The sequence below is a fragment of the Hesperophylax consimilis genome, chromosome 9, assembly GCF_061612785.1.
Source record: "Hesperophylax consimilis isolate HC1 chromosome 9, BYU_Hcon_1.0, whole genome shotgun sequence".
NCBI classification, from domain to species: Eukaryota; Metazoa; Arthropoda; class Insecta; order Trichoptera; family Limnephilidae; genus Hesperophylax; species Hesperophylax consimilis.
In genome coordinates this window covers 22,063,669-22,082,377 of record NC_142844.1, presented here as the reverse complement: position 1 = coordinate 22,082,377, position 18,709 = coordinate 22,063,669, and the positions used below count along the sequence as shown (strand labels likewise).

General features: G+C 35.0%; 1 protein-coding gene across 1 annotated transcript in view; it reads left to right on the top strand.

Moving 5' to 3' along the window:
• The window catches only part of dac (dachshund family transcription factor), a 288,338-nt gene that overhangs the window by 132,934 nt on the left and 136,695 nt on the right, over nucleotides 1-18,709 (top strand). The window contains exons 4-5 of the mRNA XM_089635788.1: nucleotides 5,460-5,658; nucleotides 9,795-9,854. Coding sequence (XP_089491914.1) covers nucleotides 5,460-5,658; nucleotides 9,795-9,854 — 259 coding nt within the window. The remainder of the gene's footprint in view (nucleotides 1-5,459; nucleotides 5,659-9,794; nucleotides 9,855-18,709) is intronic.

Sequence of the window (18,709 nt, the reverse complement as noted above, 5' to 3'; positions counted from 1 at the left end):
CAACTGTTAGGTCTGCGGTATCTGATATCTGGTATTTGGTATCTGGTATTTGTTATCTGGTATCTGATATCTTTTATCTGGTATCTGGTATCTGGTATCTGGTATCTGGTATTTGGTATCTGGTATCTGGTATCTGGTATCTGGTATCTGGTATCTGGTTTCTGGTTTCTGGTATCTAGTATCTGGTATCTTGTAGAACCACTTCTCCCATTTAGTTATTTTCTAGATTTGTTTTATTTAATATTTTGTTTTGTTGTTTCATCTCCTCCTTCACAAGGACGCGCAATGTCCTTACTTTATGGTAAATATTAAACTAAATATTAATTTAGCAACTAGATGATTTTTTTGCTTGCCGCTTATTAATTCATTGGAAATTACTCAGGACTGGTAATTTTAACAATTCTTCAAATTTCAAAGTTCATTTTTAAGTTTTGTGAAAGATTTTTTCAAGTTTTGTTATTATTTCAGTTCTGTGAAGAAGCTAGCCTATAATGATATAATAACAGAACTTGAATGGGACTTTCACAGAACCCGAAAATGAACGTTGAAATTTGATGAATTGTTCGAATTCTCCCAAACAACACGTCCTTAGAAATAATTAAAAAATATTCGTTTTGTTCAAAGCATTATATTACGCTTACTTATTACTTAGAAACCATTTTACCATTACAATTTATGTAGGTTAACCTTAACCAATGATTGAATATTGCAATAATGCAAATTGCATCTTGTGCGGAAAACTAGATATAACCCGAATCATTTATTGTTCCTTGGCTCTATTATTACTACTTTCAACTATTAAATTATTAAACCTTTAACTATTAAAATAAATTATTTTATTATGTTTAATGACTAGATCTGAATAATGAGATATTTCTTAACCTTCTTATTTTTTATGTATATCACTTAAAAAAACAGTTTTATTACAGATCGATTTTAAATTTTCATGGCAAAAAGTATTTGTGATTTATTTTCCGGTTATTATGCCGCGTTACGTTCCTCCTTATCTAGTCAACGTTTCGAACAACTTTATTGTATTCTGCCGTGATGATGGTCACTGCAACGGTGTTCTAAACGTCGGCAATATAAATAGGAAGCGTAAAACGGCATAATATGCCAAAACTAAATGACGTTTGATTTTATTACAGTATAACAATACCAATATTTCTAGTATAATAATCTCTACCATCTGTTGAATTGAGTTCAATCGTATCAAACAACCACAACATAAAAAAAAACTCCGTATTATAACTGTCGATTCAGGTTTACAATAAAAAGGTTCCATCTAACTGTCAAATTAACCCTCAAATGGCAGACTCCACATCCTTACAAAAGGGTATCAATTCTCGTTATAACATTCCTTGATTGTTTGAGGTTGATGTCTGCTAATACTGTCTGGTTGTGGACTGGTACTAGGGATCATCTGTCCATGTCTATAGGCCAAGCCAAGTTTAGTATCATTCAAGCCCGGCTCGCCGAACTGCAATTATGTATTTATTTTAAAAGCCACACATTATTTTCGAATAAAAGGTAACAATTTCATTTGGTCTTGGTACCGTTGTTTTTTTCTCGTGCAACCCTCGCCGCTAACAAAACGTTTGGCCCATTCCTCTAAATGCGGTGCATTATCACTGGCCATTTGATACTGCAGCCGTTCCAAAAGTTTTAAAATTATTTATTCGGTATTTTTTCCGTTTTTATAATACGCGTTTTGCCAACTCAAGTTGTAGAATAATTAAAAAAAATTATTTTGATTAAATAAAATTGTTTAAATTTATCCACTGTCTCTTTTAAACTTAGGTTGGATGTCATAACCCTGGCAGAATAAGGTGCGTCCAATAAGACTTTTATTTCAATTATCTACGATACTAAACTTCTTGTAATCTTTATTTATTTATTAACGCCCTTTTTAGGAGCTTTTACCTATGAATATTAAGATAAATTTATTATTTATTTAACAACATTTTATATTTGTTTAAAGATAAATTGAAGATGTCCACTGACTTGGTATAATAATTTCCCTTCATTAGTAATCTAGTATTACGTTGAACGAATCAAGAATTTATTAAAGGCTCCCGTACTCAAATATATTTCATACAAAGAGAAAAAACTCAAATAGTAATCCAAGACTTTACAGTCCATAGAAATAAGTTCACGTGAAAGTAGCATTCTCCAGAATAATGATGGTATCTACAGTAATTCATTTTTCAATTTACAGCTTTGTATGTTTTATTTTCAAAGTTTGTCATTAATTTTAATCGTCCTTGTAAATCATGCATTTGAAGGCCTGTGTTTTAAAAGTCGTGCATTTAAATACGCGCACCTTATTATTTACGTCACCCCTTCTTTGATTGATGATATAAAAGTGCCACAATTTTCCTCCGCAAACTAAATTCACGAAACCACAAATTGCAAAACTTGAGGAATCTCCACTCTGGACTCCAGGTAGGATGATTGCAGTTGTTTGATGATTCCATTTAATAGGGCTCCATTTCAATGCGGACTTATTCGTCTTTTATCCTTTTTCACCGGCCATTTTCTGTGATTCGATTGTTCCCCGCGTTTTTTATCTAGATTTAATGACATGAAATTTGTTCGATAAGTGGATAATTCGTACGGACGAAAGGGTCTACCATGTGTCATTTGTGGGATAATGATGTGTTCCAATTTAATTTTATGGAATCGCAAACATTTTGCACCTGATGATTGCAGGTTACGAATGACACCAATTGGCAACTAAAGTATATATTTGCTAAACATTTTATTGGCCATTGTTGCAAACCTTTTTATTATTTTTAACATTAACTTGATGATGCTCCGCTCAATCAACATCTGGAACCAGACACAACAAAAAAATCTATCTGAATCAGCGCATTAAAACAACACTTGGTTAGGTTATGTTCAGTTAAAATTCAATTCATCGTAGTCTTTTATCGGTGCAAGGCTATTGTTAAAAATGTACGAACTATTAGCAAAGTTCACCACCAGTTACTTTACAGGCTCCTGCCTAGCACCTAGCGGTCAGAGGTAAAACTAGGGCTAACAGATAAAACCGATTTTTTGCTTATCAATTGGCTTTCTTTGACAGTGTTTGTTTTGACAATTAGCTTGTCAGTGTGTGTTACTTGATTAGATTATAAAAAGCCTCGCCGACTGGATTTTTCACTTCTCCTCTCTTATAAAATAGTAACAAGCAGTCATTATTGTCGACAGACCATTAGTAAAAGTGTACCAAGCCCAAACAAATTCTTAACAGCTATATTTAATAATACCTGACAAATGTATTTCCGCACTGTGAGAAGGAAAATTCTAACAAGTAGGTACAATTTAGATCAAACATCGCTTAAACGTATTTTGTCCAAGGTGTACGTATGTAGCTACATTGTTTGTCAACCATTTAGGTATTTGCAGTCTGTTTTACGGGTGTAGTTTAACGAGATAAAGGGCCCATCAAGCCATAAATCAGGCCACAATCCTCGATTCCTCCTCAAGCGCCGCTCGTTCTAGGGGCCCTTTTCAATTAAATCCCATTTCATGTAATTGAATAAACGCGGCAATACAATTTTACGGCGTGGATACCATTTGTTTATTGCGGTCTAATGTAAGGAAATTGTATCTCCAATAAAGGTAACTCCCCCCCGGTCAGCGGTCACTGCATTGTGTGGTTTACCGAGGGTAGATATTCCTAGTACCTTAAGAGCTTAGTATTTCCACTGACCGCAGGAAAGTGCTTAATTGATGGTCCCTAACGATTTGAATCAAATAACATTATGAAACAAATATGCCGACGATTCGGTTGGTCGGAAGTAGTACGAGTTTATTTAAAATTACGTAACACTAAAAAACGATCACAATTACTCAATTAATATGACTCAAAGTTGTTATTGGGATTGTTGGCTTCAGTTTGGATGCAGCGTGGGTTAATAATTGGGTTTACTTAACAATTGAGCTCTTTAGATGCCATTCATTCTCACAAAAAACTTCAAGATATTTTTTTTTCAAAAGAGTAAGCATCATCTGTGATCTAGGGTCAAATATCGATTAAACACTTTGAATCTATCATTAATTATTATCGTCCCCGTAAATCGAAATCTAACAATTTTCACTGATTTGTTTACCTGTTTATGTAGTGGAATTATGGTGATTATTTTAAGAAAGAGGATTCAAAATTTTATGAAATGGCATAGGTAATTACCACAAAAATACAAACTCCGCACTTATGATAAATTGACTACAGATGTAGTATTTTGTCACGTAACATGAATAATTAAAGGCGAAAACCTTGTGTTGAGTGTTAAGATAGCACTATTTGTCCAGTGGTAATACAGTCCGCGTATGGGACGGACTCCCCTGACCCATCTCTCATAACCTCCCCCAAAAATTGTAGCCGTGAACCTCCCTCAGGGGTAGTATTTGGGAATTCGCCCGCGCTCGGTGCGATGGGAGACCGCAGAGTCCTATGTAAATTGTGGCCGGTGTTATTGTTACAAACACAAAGATTAGGCACGAATTAACACCGCCGAATGGATGCGTGGTAAATAATTTCGGCGCAGTTATTATTTGGAAAAGGGTCAAATACTAAATACGAACCGTAGACGGTGGCCATTCAGTGAATGGAATTACCAGCGGTCTTGTTTGGCTTTGTGAGAAATCCGTTTACTTGTAGTGCTAAGCGCTTTGGAACATTTCGGCTGTTCACGCTTTCAGATGAAAGCCAATTAGCGAGGGACGTGGGCTGTGAACCACGTACTTGTGAGGAAGTCGGACTGTATTAAAGTTCGAAAAGCTGCCTTTGCGGAATATTATATCAATGTTTACTATGCATTGATAGAGCAAACTAAATTTAAAAAAAATAATAATGCTGTTGGTATGTGGTTTATGATTTATATCACTCTATTTTATATAATGTTATTGCAGTATTTGAGATGCTGAAGATCTTTCAAAAACAAGCATTGTCAGTTTTAGAGACGAACAGAAATTTACTTTTCGAAAAAACGCCTTTTGTAAACTTAAAAAATTTCGACAACTGTCAAAAATTAAAAAAAAAAAAATACACTTTTCAAATTTAAAATTGCTAATAAATTGATTAAAATAAAATATTTGGAGCCTATTTTATCGCTTGCCTGAATTGTTCTCACAATCAGTTCCAATTTTGAAAATGCACAGCAAATCCCTTTGTTACCTCCGTTCATTGAAACGGAGTTTCAGACGGAGTCATAATTAGTATTTTTAATTATAATCACCCAGAAAACTCAAAACCTGTTGTTTCGTTCCCAAACTTTCTTTGGGAACGAAATGTTGTTCTTTGGGTGAGGCAGAGATTTAGACGGATCTTTTAATAGTATGTACCTATGCCTTAAATTTGAATACAGATGTACTTTTTTCACTGTCCAGATACTCAGATACTAGTTAGTGTCCAATTTCTCTAACCTCATCTACGTTTGTTATTTTTGTTCCAGCTGACATATCCCGACTGGAGAAGTCACCACTTCTCGCAAACGGCTACAACGCACCACCCACCCACCTGGGCCACATGGGCTTCATGCACGCACCACATGGCCTCCTGTCACCAGGGATGCCACCACATGGCATGCCGCGACCAGACGGCTCTATCATCAAAGGCCAGCCCAACATGCCAAACATGGAGGCACTCGCAAGGTAAATTTCGTCTTAAATTTTGCACATCCCTGGCTTTGGTGGTTTGGACTAAACTTCAAAATGGTCCATCGAACCTATTTCGTGATGGCTGTTTATTTTTATACTTCTCGCGTTCTGAAGCGGAAATATATGAGGTAAATAAATCAATATTGGGTCCTCTGGGAAAACTGTTTGCTTCAAGACGATCTCTTTAATATACATGTAATTAGAAAATTTCATACGAATAACTTACCGAATTTGTGTAATTATTACAATCTTTGTTGAAAAATACACGAATAATATTTCCTTTTACTATCGGTACGTTGTTAAATCGTATGTTTTGAAAATTTTATGGATTCGGTTTTATTTTATGAACTGACAAGTCATGTAAATGAGATTATTTTATATAACCTAAGCTTACCTAATAAGGTGACAGTGTTACGTTTTCTATTACACGGGTACCTTCTCGAATTACAAAATATTATGCAGATTCATTCATATTATTTTTAATCTCGTCACTTGCGACTCACGACTCACCTTTAAGGCTCTTATCAATAACACGAGCCTGCTTTTTATCAAGACATTGTGATTGTATATTGTACATACTTTTTGTATTATGCAATATACTATTATATCCAACTTGTAGATAATACGATGTAAGGAAGAAAAAACTAGTTGAATGGGTAATAAATCTATTAAAAAAGTGTTTGATAATATAATGATACAGGAATATCTATCTCCGTCAAATAGAATTCAAACACAAAATAGTATTTTTTAAAACTCGACTCGTCCTAAGTGAAATATACTTCATATTGCTCGAATGATACACCACCATTCAGAAGGGAAAATTTGCTTGAAATCACTTCTGCTATAATTGGGAACTAGATCTTAACTGCTAGGTAGCAACTTTTCGTTAACTCCTTATCTCCTTAACCATAAGTTTATTGTGGGTGAAATAGCACAACAGGCTAAGGCAGAGGAAAACTTGTATAATTTTAACATCTTTGAATACCTACCTACCTTAATGTCTTCTATAAACAAGTTGTAAATTAAATTGCGTTTTCTGCGAAGAAATAGTAAAAAATGGATAATGTTTGTTTTTTTTGTCTTTCTGGGTATAAAAACACATAAAGACACTATTTTTTTCTTAGAACAATTTAGTATACTGAAAGGGATTAAGGTAGCGCTTGAGCTTACCGGGCAGAGGTTAGTCTTGTTAGAGTCAAGTTGAAATAATGTGGGGCCAAATTTGTTATAGGATCAGCGGTTCTAATCCGACCGAAGACAGTCGCAGGTTGGAGGCCACACAAACGTCTTCTTCATTTGACTCTAAGAGGATTAACAGTCGACTCTACGAGTGTGCCACGTTTGAAGAAGTCTTAGAAATGTAAGAAACGCATTACGGTTCAAGTCCCATTTCTTTGAGTGGTCTAATGTGACCAGCAACACGTTTTTTTCTCCTGAGCTGGAACACACTTCATGACGTGACATTTACACAAAAATTTAAACAAGTTAACGTAAAAGCTTCTTGGCTTCGAAATCTACGAGACTGGTTAGAGTGGAGCTCCAATCTGCAGAATTTTTTGATGATTGCCTCTATGACACCAGTTTCCGTCAAAAGTGTTTTTAAAAGCGGTATAAACTTCCATTCCACATTCAGGTATACATTGACTGATTGCCCTGAAGATATAAAAATGAATACTTTTACACTGAGAAGTGCTAATTAATATTACCATAGCTTTTGTATGTGTTTGCGGGTACAATGAACTGATTTAAAATCACGTCATTAAATCAACAACCCACGCTAACACGTTTGTATTAATATCAATAACAAGTAACTCAAGTTTTTTTAATACATTTGATCTCCACCATGGTATAAAATCATTATAAAAGAATAAGAATTATTATGATAATTGTTCTGTTTGTCGCAATAATAAAAATAATGGTAATCACAAATTAAAAAAGAACTTTATCTCGATGTGTCACCTGTCTACGTATTAACACCTTCAAACTGGTTTCGTACGTTGTTTTATAATGTCTAGTTAGAGAGAAACGCACTAGCAACGCGGGAATACATCTGATTATAACTACAATAATAATTAAAAAAATATTCATTACTAATATTTTAGTGAGAGAATCAGGAAATATAATATAATATAATATTTGTTTGGCTTGGCGAAATTTCCGGAAAAAGTGAGCTTTGGCATCATTTATTTACCTTTTTCTGTCTAAATTTTCACGCAGCATCGTTTTCACCATGACCTATGCCATAGGTCCTGTGGAATATTACGCTAACCGTAAAAAACATCAAGCCACATTGTGCAATAAGAGAAAAACTAAACTAAGTCCAAACTCTGGTGAAGCCTACTAGTATAGCCTCTAAGGTAACGCCTGTAAGGGATTTTGAAAAAATTATTATTATTAAATAAGTCTAAAGTCACGGTGTTTGAAAGAGAGACTACAAAAACAGTGTGCAATATAGTTGTGAATGATGAATAATTAGATCAGGTGGATGAGTATGAGTATTTGGGAGGAATGTTTACGAGAGATGGAAAGGCTGATATGGAGATATTAAAAAAAAGATAACTTCTGGTTACTCCATTAATAGAGGACAGAACGCGGTTGGCACTAATAAAAAATTGTCCAAAAACTCGAAGCTAGCAGTCCACAAAAGAGTGCTGATGATGCCTATCCTGGTGTGCGGCAGTGAGGCATGGAATTGGCAGTGGAAGGATGAAAATAGACTTAATGCTGTGGAAATGAGATCCCTGAGGCTTATGTGTGATAAAACCACATACGATCCTGTGATACGCTTAGATGGCTTGGAGATGTAGAGGGAATGAACGAAGAAAGTAGTGTAAAGTGAATATGTATATGATAAATACTTGAGTCAGGCCATGCAAAGAGTAAGAATAATAGAAGAGTATATATGAAACGGTGTATGAATGTCAATGAGGCAAGGAGTGTGTGCCAAGACCGAGTTGATTGGCGGTATATCCTCTCTGCCAAACGGCGTAATGGTTAGTTAATTAGTCATTTGTTATGTGTAGGGAGTAAAAAATTGGTCTTGAGAATGTTATACCAACCAATGCCAGTGGATCGAATATAGCTGGTCAAAATACATCACATGACTCACTAACACATGTTAATTTTACTAGCGCACAGAGTAGAGCCGCCACTGGCTAAATTTTATTTCATATATTTTAAAAATGCGATAATCGTGACACTGATTTCTCGCAGTGTGAAAATTAAATCCGGTTCATGACTCGGTTACAAGCATATTCATCATAAAACTTAATTGAGATGAATCTAATCAGCGATAAACGCACAGAGCTTTTCAGTCGTCTGTTTGAAATACGCCGTGAGGCTCCGAAGAACTAGGGAGGATGAACTCTCCTTGCAGACCGTGCAGGAGTAGGACGATGCGGGAGATTTGCATATTAATTGAATGCGCGACTAGTGCCTGTCATATCACCGGCTCTTTAGGAATATCTATTTTCCCTGTTAAAGATGTCTTGCATACGTGTTGTATGGTAGATTGTTTAACTACTGTGGAGTTATGTTAGCATTTATCAGTTTCCGTTGATAATCCTACCTACGTAATCCATTTAAAATCGCACAAGGACAGTTACTACAGACGTAAATGATTAATAAGAAAAATTTCGTGTTTTTGTCAAATTTAAAATATTTTTATTTCGTCTTTTTGATTTGTTGATATTTTCAACTCTAATGAAAATCAAAGATAAATACACTTAAAAGTAAAGAGCGTGTCTTCAATAAACGGAAAGACGTAAATGAAAAGAGTGTGTATACTTTAAGCGTATCTACAAAGCAATTTTTCTTTTGCTGTAATGCCTCCGCCGTGTAGCTTTAATTTCATCCCCGCTCTAAGAGGGCTGCGAAAAAGAGAAATTTTAATGGTTATTTACGTTTGAAAAAAAGTATTTTTTACGAACGAATCTAATTTACACCAGAAAAGGAAGGGCCATTTAAGAAAATTGAGATGAGGAAGGAGAAACCTTAAAAGAAAATTGTTTCTTTCACCCATCACCCCGCAAGTGGGGGGAAGGGGGATATTGTTTTTGTGTTTTCTCATTTAGGAGGGAAAAAACGAAAAATGATTTGCCAATTAAAGCTGTGCCTTTTGACTTTGACAGGTCTGGGATTTGGGAGAATTGCAGGGCAGCTTACGAGGACATTGTCAAACATCTGGAAAGGTAAGCTCTTCAAAAAGGAGATCTTTATTTTACCGCTTACATTTTAATAATGATCTTAAAAAGTATTCAATTAGGTAAGTGATTTGAAAATATTGTAATTTGGAGCTTTGATAGAAAATTCCGTAAATTAAAAATGTGCTTTGTAGATACGTACACCCACACGGAGAAAAATAATCCTGTTAAAAAAGTGATAACATGCCAATTTACTGTTAAAATATTAGTCATTCAGAATATATCGAGATCAAGTGCTCTTTTCCTAATAAGTATCATGACGGAATGCGACAATATAATTATGTCAACATCAATATCAGTATTTGTATGAACATGTGTTCCGCCGTCCTCATAAAACATTCGCTTTCAACTGATACTCAGAAACTGTCATTTTTCTTTCAAGTCTATAGTCCCGTTTTTAACAGGAAAAAAAAATTACCAGTTTTTTTAATAAATAAACAGTATTTATTTACCAGTTAGTTTTCTCCGTGTACCCTTATTTGGAATATTCCTCCTTTATGCCTTGCGAAAATAAGAACGCTTGTAGAAACTAACATTGAATGAATCCATTCATCTTATTATTATAACCGTGATATTCACACACGCCACAAATTTCTCAAATAGAGAAAAACGCTTTATAATTTGGCCGCATCGACATACACAAATCATGGCAGTTTAATTTAGCACAAAACTATCGTTTCTTTTTCATTTGAATCAAATAAATATCTAGCTGATATGTTATGACAGAAATTGATCATTTATCTACAAAGAATTGTAAATAATTTACATGTTATTGGTCAATGATTATGTTTCGCAACAAAAATCACCGCGTATGTTATCATATCATCAATACGATCATTGGGCCGGTAAACATGAAATCTCCAATTGAGATTTATGAATGCTGTTAGCCGCCATAAACAAAAAGTGACAGCAGTAACTAGTAACATCCAACCATAAATCAAGTCAACGCATCCAGCGGGGAAAAATACAGTCCACCAGACAAATGCTTTCAAAATAAAAGGATGCAGACTGGACCGAAATGGAAGTACGACTATTTTACCAAAACCATGTTAGTAAGTCGAGTTAGTGCCGTTTAAATATTTTCCTGCCGTTTTTTTCCCTTTTCATTCTTTAGTTTCCTGCGTCAATTTCTCTGTATTTTTGACTGAGCGTAGCGAAGTCCTGTTTTAACTCGACCATTTGGCATTTCATCTGTCTGTAAATTTAGTTGTTAAGTTACGGTTCCGGTTCAAGAAATAAAATTATTTTATATTATGGTACCTATTGGCCTGACGAAAGTTCAAAAAAAGATTTGAAAGAGATTGCGACATTTCTATTATATCGACATATTTTAAATTGCAAAATCTTATTCATAATTGTTTCTTATTTGAAATTTAAAAATTTTTTCGTAAAGTATCTATATTTTTAAATTCTTTATTTGAGTACTTTACTCACAATATTTAGCATTTCAGAGAAAATTTTGGATTTGGTTAATTGCATAAGAGAAATTTAGAATTCTACTATTTATAAACTAAAACAATAAAATAAATAAATTGTGTTCTTTTGAATAAAATCTTCATTAAATAATATCCTCCTCCTCTTTCAATCTAATATAGCATGTAACTAAATCTTTGTTACCTTAAAATTTATTTGTTAACACTTGAAAGGTAGTATCATTATCCAAAAATTATCAGTAACAGACCAGTGAGTAAATGAACCGAAGAATTACAAACTCTTTCATCACTAAAAAAAATATCAGTCGTACATCCGAACGGATAAAAAGTAAAGACAAATAAATCATTGGCGGTTTGAGAGGGAATTTGGGAAAAATTTCATGACCGTAATCCTAGGGCGATTACTATTGGATTATTTTATTATTTAACCCCTTGATTCAAATTGGATTGCATTTTAAACATACGACGATTAAGAGCGCCTTTTGGTATTTATGATAAAAAAATCATTTTTCGTAGGTTAATTTGATTTGTAGATACACCATTTTTAGTAAATAAACGCTGATATTTCAAAAATATTTCTTCACTAAAAATTAGTATAGTTTACTCTAATTCACTGCGTATTAGCTTGCTTGTGTATCTTTTTATGGTGGAATAACTTATTAAGTGAAAACTCAAATTGTAACATTTAATCTTTGAGGACAATATTAACCAGTGGAGGCCGGTGGTAAACATATGGGGGGGTTCACCAGGGTACAACATTAAGTCCGACAATAAATTTAGAATTAAGTACACACCTATTTATAAAAAAAACTCTATTCTCAGCTCCTTTTGTTTAATGATAATCTCCATGACCCTCTTGTTGAAATATGTTCAATGAATAAAATAAATGATCACGTCATTGCAAAAATTCCCTAGATTTCTTACCTATTTCCAAAAAATCCCTTTATCCCTCTAAAATTCGAAACCCTCAGATCTGGAGACTTATCCCCAAACATGACATCACTACGAGATAATGATGCTTGACAACAACTAATAACTCATCTCAAAATGACATGTTGTATCTTGTTTCGAAGAAAACTGTAAGCGAAACATTGACTGAAAAGGAGTATATGTCAAATTGAAGACACAATATCAACAACAATACCACACATACGCATTCCCGTTTAAGATACTAGTAATCAATCCGTTCCTTCCGATGTGGTGGTAAAAGTAAAACGCCTTCCGCGATATGCTGATATTGGGAAAAAATCGCACGTACCGACGCTTTCGACTGACCACAAATAAAGTATAAATTCTGGATCGCAATCGAAAAGGAACTGCTGCGAACATAAGCACGCAGCCACATAGGCTCTGTAAGTTACGCATGATTGATAGGTACCTATCTTGTGAGGTTATTACCGAACCGAGTTTTATATTGTGATTAGCCATGTCTGTTTGTTGATTGTTCGGCGCTCGGGGACATTTATTAACTGATTAACCACTCAAACAAAAGATGAGAAATATAAAAAAATTCGGAAGGAACTAGGAATTGAACCCTGGATCTCTGCTTTTCCGGGTCTTTTGACCATTGAGCTAATTCGATCATATGAAATTCCGACATTTTTTAAACTGTATTATATTTCGACAAGAGCTACCAATATTATCTTCATTTTCTAAACGCATAATATGATTAGATACATTATTATTTCAATGAAAATAAGTAATTTTTATGATATCTTTATATATGATTGCAAGATTTAACCCCAATTAAATTGCAATCTTTATAGTTTTTGGATAACTAACCTACTGTAGTGACTATAATAATTTTATAAGGTAAATCAAACCAATCATTATCAACGTGCAGACTAATTAATATATGCACTTTTATATTAATGCATGCACCCGGATTCAAATCTGCAACTTCGCAATTCATGACAATTGCTTATACCGTACTATTAAACAAGTCAATGGTCACAATATCCGTTTTTTTACATAAGCGTTTCTTAAAAGAGAAGCATATTATTGTAATTAAACTACGTACGAGTGCAATCAATTTAAATAATGAAAATAAATGAGACGTTCTTACACCCGGATAATATAATATTGTTGAATTAACTTGATCCAACAAAATAAAAGTGATTTTATCGGTCATAGACTAATTCTATTACTTCATTGATTAAACGAGTCTCGTTTATAAACGTTCATTTTAACTAAACAAGCGATCCGTATTCAAATGCGCTGACATATCTTTTCCCTCGCATTCCGCCTTTTCCGGCTTTCCCAACCGGAGCGGGCAGGAGCGGGCAAGTGCGGGCAAGTGCCGGAGTTGGTCGGATAGGGCCGTTCCGTGTCGGGTCCGTGCCCAAGCCGTCCATTAATCCCTGCGCGGGCTCGTCGCCTTCGTAATTCCGCAATTAAAGTGTAGGCGTTCTGACGTACGTAACCTGACGTTGATGCATCGCTACATGGCTGAAGGGCTCCGTGTAAACGGGGACTAAGCATCCCTTCTGGATCGCCACACATCGGGCTGACGGGGCCGTTATTCAGGGAATCTACATACATCGGCCGAATGACATGTATGGGGAATAAATGGGGATGGAATAGATAGGGATTGTGTGTGTAGATAGCGCTGGTACCTACGATCACACCCCTTCCCTCCTACTCCTCTATACCCAAATCAAATGCGTTAGAGAGATAGAGATTTGTCCGATTTACAAGTTGCTAGATTTGAGACATTTGTTATGGAGTTTATCATATTATGATAGCATGAACTGTTCGTTCTTAAAATCAATAAAAGTAATTTTCTGTTAACAATTGATGTCATAGGTAGATACATACTTTATCACTACAAAATTTGAGTTTAGGTATTATTATTTTTTATAAGTGATATTGAGACATTGTCACTAGGCACCTATTTCTCACCGAACGGAGTCGGTGACATTTCCCTGAAGTTAGTGTTCCACAGTCGGCGATTTGCATTTATTAGAATGAAGAATAATTAATTAATCCCGTGTCAAAACAAAACACAAGCGCCATGGCGTGGCGATGAGATAACGCGTAATTAATGAGATTTGCCTTCCATTCGCCTCAGCTGACTTATGCCCGTTATTTGCATATTTCCATAGTCCGCTGCTACCATGTTCCCTATGCCCTGCGCCTTGTTCCTGCCCCGTGTTCTCCATCCCATTGTCAGGGGATTGTGTCGCCGCAGCCTCTACATATGTTCCTAGCGGGATTTGCAGTGACCTCCCGCAATAGTTTGATATCCTGGTGGCTCTAGTTGATAGAAGGAAACAGTGCTCAATGAGATCAAAAGCTCGGGGCAAATGTGATTTTAGAAATCCCATACCTGTCAATGAAGAGAATAAAATAATATGTTATGTAAGAATTTTAAAACCGTTAATAACATAATAATGTAGTAAACGTGTGAATATTTTAAACAATCGAGAAACAAACGTGTACGTAAAAACCTTACTAATAGAAACGTAAAATAGAAACTTATATTTAAGAGCCAGAACATAATTCATTGAAAGTTAAACATTGCTTATGCATATGCTAACTCAACACAGTTCAATTCACTTTTAAAAAGTGATATAAAGTCATTAAAAACGATGTTTTTTTTAACCTAACCTAACCTAGTTAACCCAGTTAATAACGTTTTGGTTTCATCACTTTCAATGACTTTATGTAATTTTTTAAGGATGTGATGAATTATCATTTTGATGATTTATCCGGTCACCTGCTTATACAGCCAAAGAGGGTTGTTTATCTGTTGTATAAACTTGGCATATTTCATCGTTTTTCGGAGGATAAGGTATTTCAAAAGCGCTATATATATATCTTCTTCTTGAAGATGTCGTAAAAACAAATACAAATTTTTGAAGATGTCGTAAAATTCACTTTTAAAAAGTGATATAAAGTCATTGAAAACGATGTTTTTTTTAAACCTAACCTAACCTACTTAACCCAGTTAATAACGTTTTGATTTCATCACTTTCCATGACTTTATGTAACTTTTTAAAGATGTGATGAATTATCATTTTGATGATTTATCCGGTCACCTGCATATACAGCCAAAGAGGGTTGTTTGTCTGTTGTATGAACTTGGCATTTTTCATCGATTTTCGAAGGATAAGGTATTTCAAAAGTGCTATATATATATATATATATATCTTCTTTTTGAAGATGTCGTAAAAACAAATACCATTTTGAAAACGTTTTTTTTTCGTATTTGGAATACACATTAATATTTATGAATTGGAATATACTAAAATATTTATAAGTTAAAAAGGAATATTTTAATGGAAAAATGAAAAAAAAAACATAATTTTAATCCAAACATTGAAAAAAATGTAGAAATACAAAATTTATAAACTTCATTTTAGTTTTTGCAAGAAAACTGTGACTACACTCTTCATCTCGTTAATACAATAAAAAAATATAACAATTATTATTACCAGAGAGTGAACAAAAAAAATCACTCTATATGCATTGAAACAAAATACACTGAAACCTGAAATCCGTGTTTTCTTTTTGCAAGAAAACTGTCAACTCACTTTTTATCTAGTTTATGAAATGGAAAATTATAAAAAATATTTCCAGAGAATAACCAAAAAAATTTAGTATATCTGCATTGAAAAAATTACATTTTAGAAACGAGTTATTTTTTTTTATTTTTTTAATTTTTATAGTGAGTACCTCACAAGAGTCCCAACTGCTCCCGTCTGGAGCCAGTGAGACTATGGCATCCCCAATTGGGGGATGTTGTGAGGCTGAAGGTAAGTGGGGAAGGGAAAGAGGAAGGTGGGGAAGTACCTGGCTATTCAGATCTAGTCACTAAACACGGCTAAAGCCATTTGGAGCAACGTTTCAATTCTGAATGGTGGTCTTACACCAGGGCGATACTGAGAGTATCTTCCACTCTGGAACGTGCCGCAAATATACTATATATTATTTTAATTAATTAATTGTGAAATAACACAAATTAATCAAAAAAAATAAAATTTATTTGCGCACGCCGGGTTCGAACAATGCGTTACCACTGGACTATGCCGGCCGTCGTTAGTACGGCGTTAGTTCGGAGTTAGGCCGATATAAGCAATGTATGTAATATAAAAACCTGAAGCTACAGGGTTACATTTAATAATATTTTCATCAGAAAGTTACTAATTGAATGGGTATGACACATAGTAAATTGTTTAATTGAAAAATGTCATAATAGGGGAAGGGTAGGTAATGCCAATATTTTTTAATGTGGTAGTAGGTGCCTGAAAACTTGAATTTAAAATTCATTTATATGAGTGATGGTGTTTTCCTTCCCAAAGAAGTCATTCAGGAGAGAAAATTCGTCATTTGCGAGTCATGTTTACGTGATATAATGAGTGTTCCGGTCCGCAGCCTTTCTAAGCTCCCAGCGGGTCGTGTAAATAGGCGAGGAATATTTAGATAAATGATCCCCCATTATGTTGCAGCGTGGTGTCTTTGCTGTTAATCTTTTTATCATTTTTTCCGGTTTTATTCACCGAGTTTTTGCTTTCGCCGTCTCATTATTCATATCCTTTGCGGATCATTCATTTGGCTTTCGCAGGCAAATCTACATCACGGTCTAGAGCGCGACAAAACTCACCCTCACCGACAAGGTAAAACGGCATTCTTCTACAAAAAGGCAACACAAACCAACCATAAAACCCTGAGATTACATCGCAATGAAATAACCTTTCTACTTTTTCTTTGCTTCTTGTTGAGGTTTTCAAACAACTTCGGCCAGGAGTTAATGTTATGCGTGCCCACGAATGGTGTAGCGATGTCTCTTGGCGTACTTTTCCTGGTTTTACATCATTAGTTTCAATTGTACACTTATTTGTTTGTTTTTAATAATCTCCCAGGAGCATTCGTTTCCAGTTTCGTCTCGTTAGCGTCACTAGACAATCTCAATTGTCAACATGGGCGGGAGAAAATAAATATACCTACGGCCAAGTAAGAACACACTCAGACCACTTTCAACTGAACTACACGAATTTAACAGATAATCAATTTACCTACATATAAAATATTACCAATAGTCAGTAGTTTAGAATCATAGAATAAAGAACACAAGAAATGGGCGTGTTTCGTGATACAAAAGTTTGACCATTATTCGCCAAAATTTCAAATTTGGAAGATCTGTCTTTCAATTCAAATTCAAAATTAAAAGAATGGCAAAGATAGGTACTGGAAGATGGAGTAGGTACCCAGTGTTGATTGGATCTGATTGTCTAAAGGTACTTAGTTAGTGGCGACATTTGCATCCATTCAAATCTTCATGGAAGGCATTTCTATTTTAAGGTGGGTATGCAAAGATATTAGAAGAACGAGATATGCTATGTTGGCCGCCGGACCGTAGCCGGAGTACTACCTAATTAGGGTACTTTGAACGGTATCGGGACGTGTACGCACAGAAATCTGTTCTATGTATTAGTGCGGATACCTTAGCGCAAGCGAAGGTGTGCAGTAGTATTGGTGAACAAAACCGGCGACACTCGGCAAAACAATTCCACTCAGTACGAACTGCGCGTAGCACATCTCGTTCTTCTAATATCTTTGTGGGTATGTCTACCATTCCTTTCTCAATCGTCCTGGTGAAAGACCACCATTAAAAAAATGAAACCTCCGTGGTCGGAGTGTAAGACCCTGCACTAGCAATCCGGAGGTCACGGATTCAAATTCCGGCGTGCGCGAGTCAATTTTATTACTCTAATTTGTGTTATTTCACAATTATTAATCAAAATAAATATATAATATATTTGTGGGACATTCCGTAGTGGAAGATACTTTCAATATCGCCCTGGTGTAAGACAACCATTCAGAATTGAAATGTTGCTTGAAATGGCTTTAGCCATTTTTGGTGACCAAATCTGAATATACAGGTACTTCCCCACCTTCATCTTTCCCATCTCCTTCCTCTCCCCATTACCTTCAGCTTCACAAAATACAATTGATAATGCTCTTGTGCGTTATTCATATAAAATAAGTGAATAAATATATTTTAAGCGAATCATTGTTTTTCAACTACGCACACACTCGTAGATAGATATTATGGATGAACTTGGTTGACGAAAAATATGGCGTTGATATGATAAAAAGCGTAGAGATCCTGATTCAAATTATACCAGTAATATTTTAACGTGATACAACGTTTTTTGCTGTATGACTGGAAAACTTAAAGTCATTGCTTCCCGGGCGTCCTCCTCTCTCCCCCTCCTACCTCGCGCGGCAACACCTCGTTATTTTGTCATCATCTTTCATCCGGATGTCATTTTCAGGCGGGAAAAAGTCTACGTTCGTATTTGGAACGCCTTTCGGGATTAGTTGATTCCAAATTTAATAAATTCGAATATTGTGTGCGTAGGCAGTGGCTGTAGGATTACAGGGGTTGACAACCTTTCAATGAAA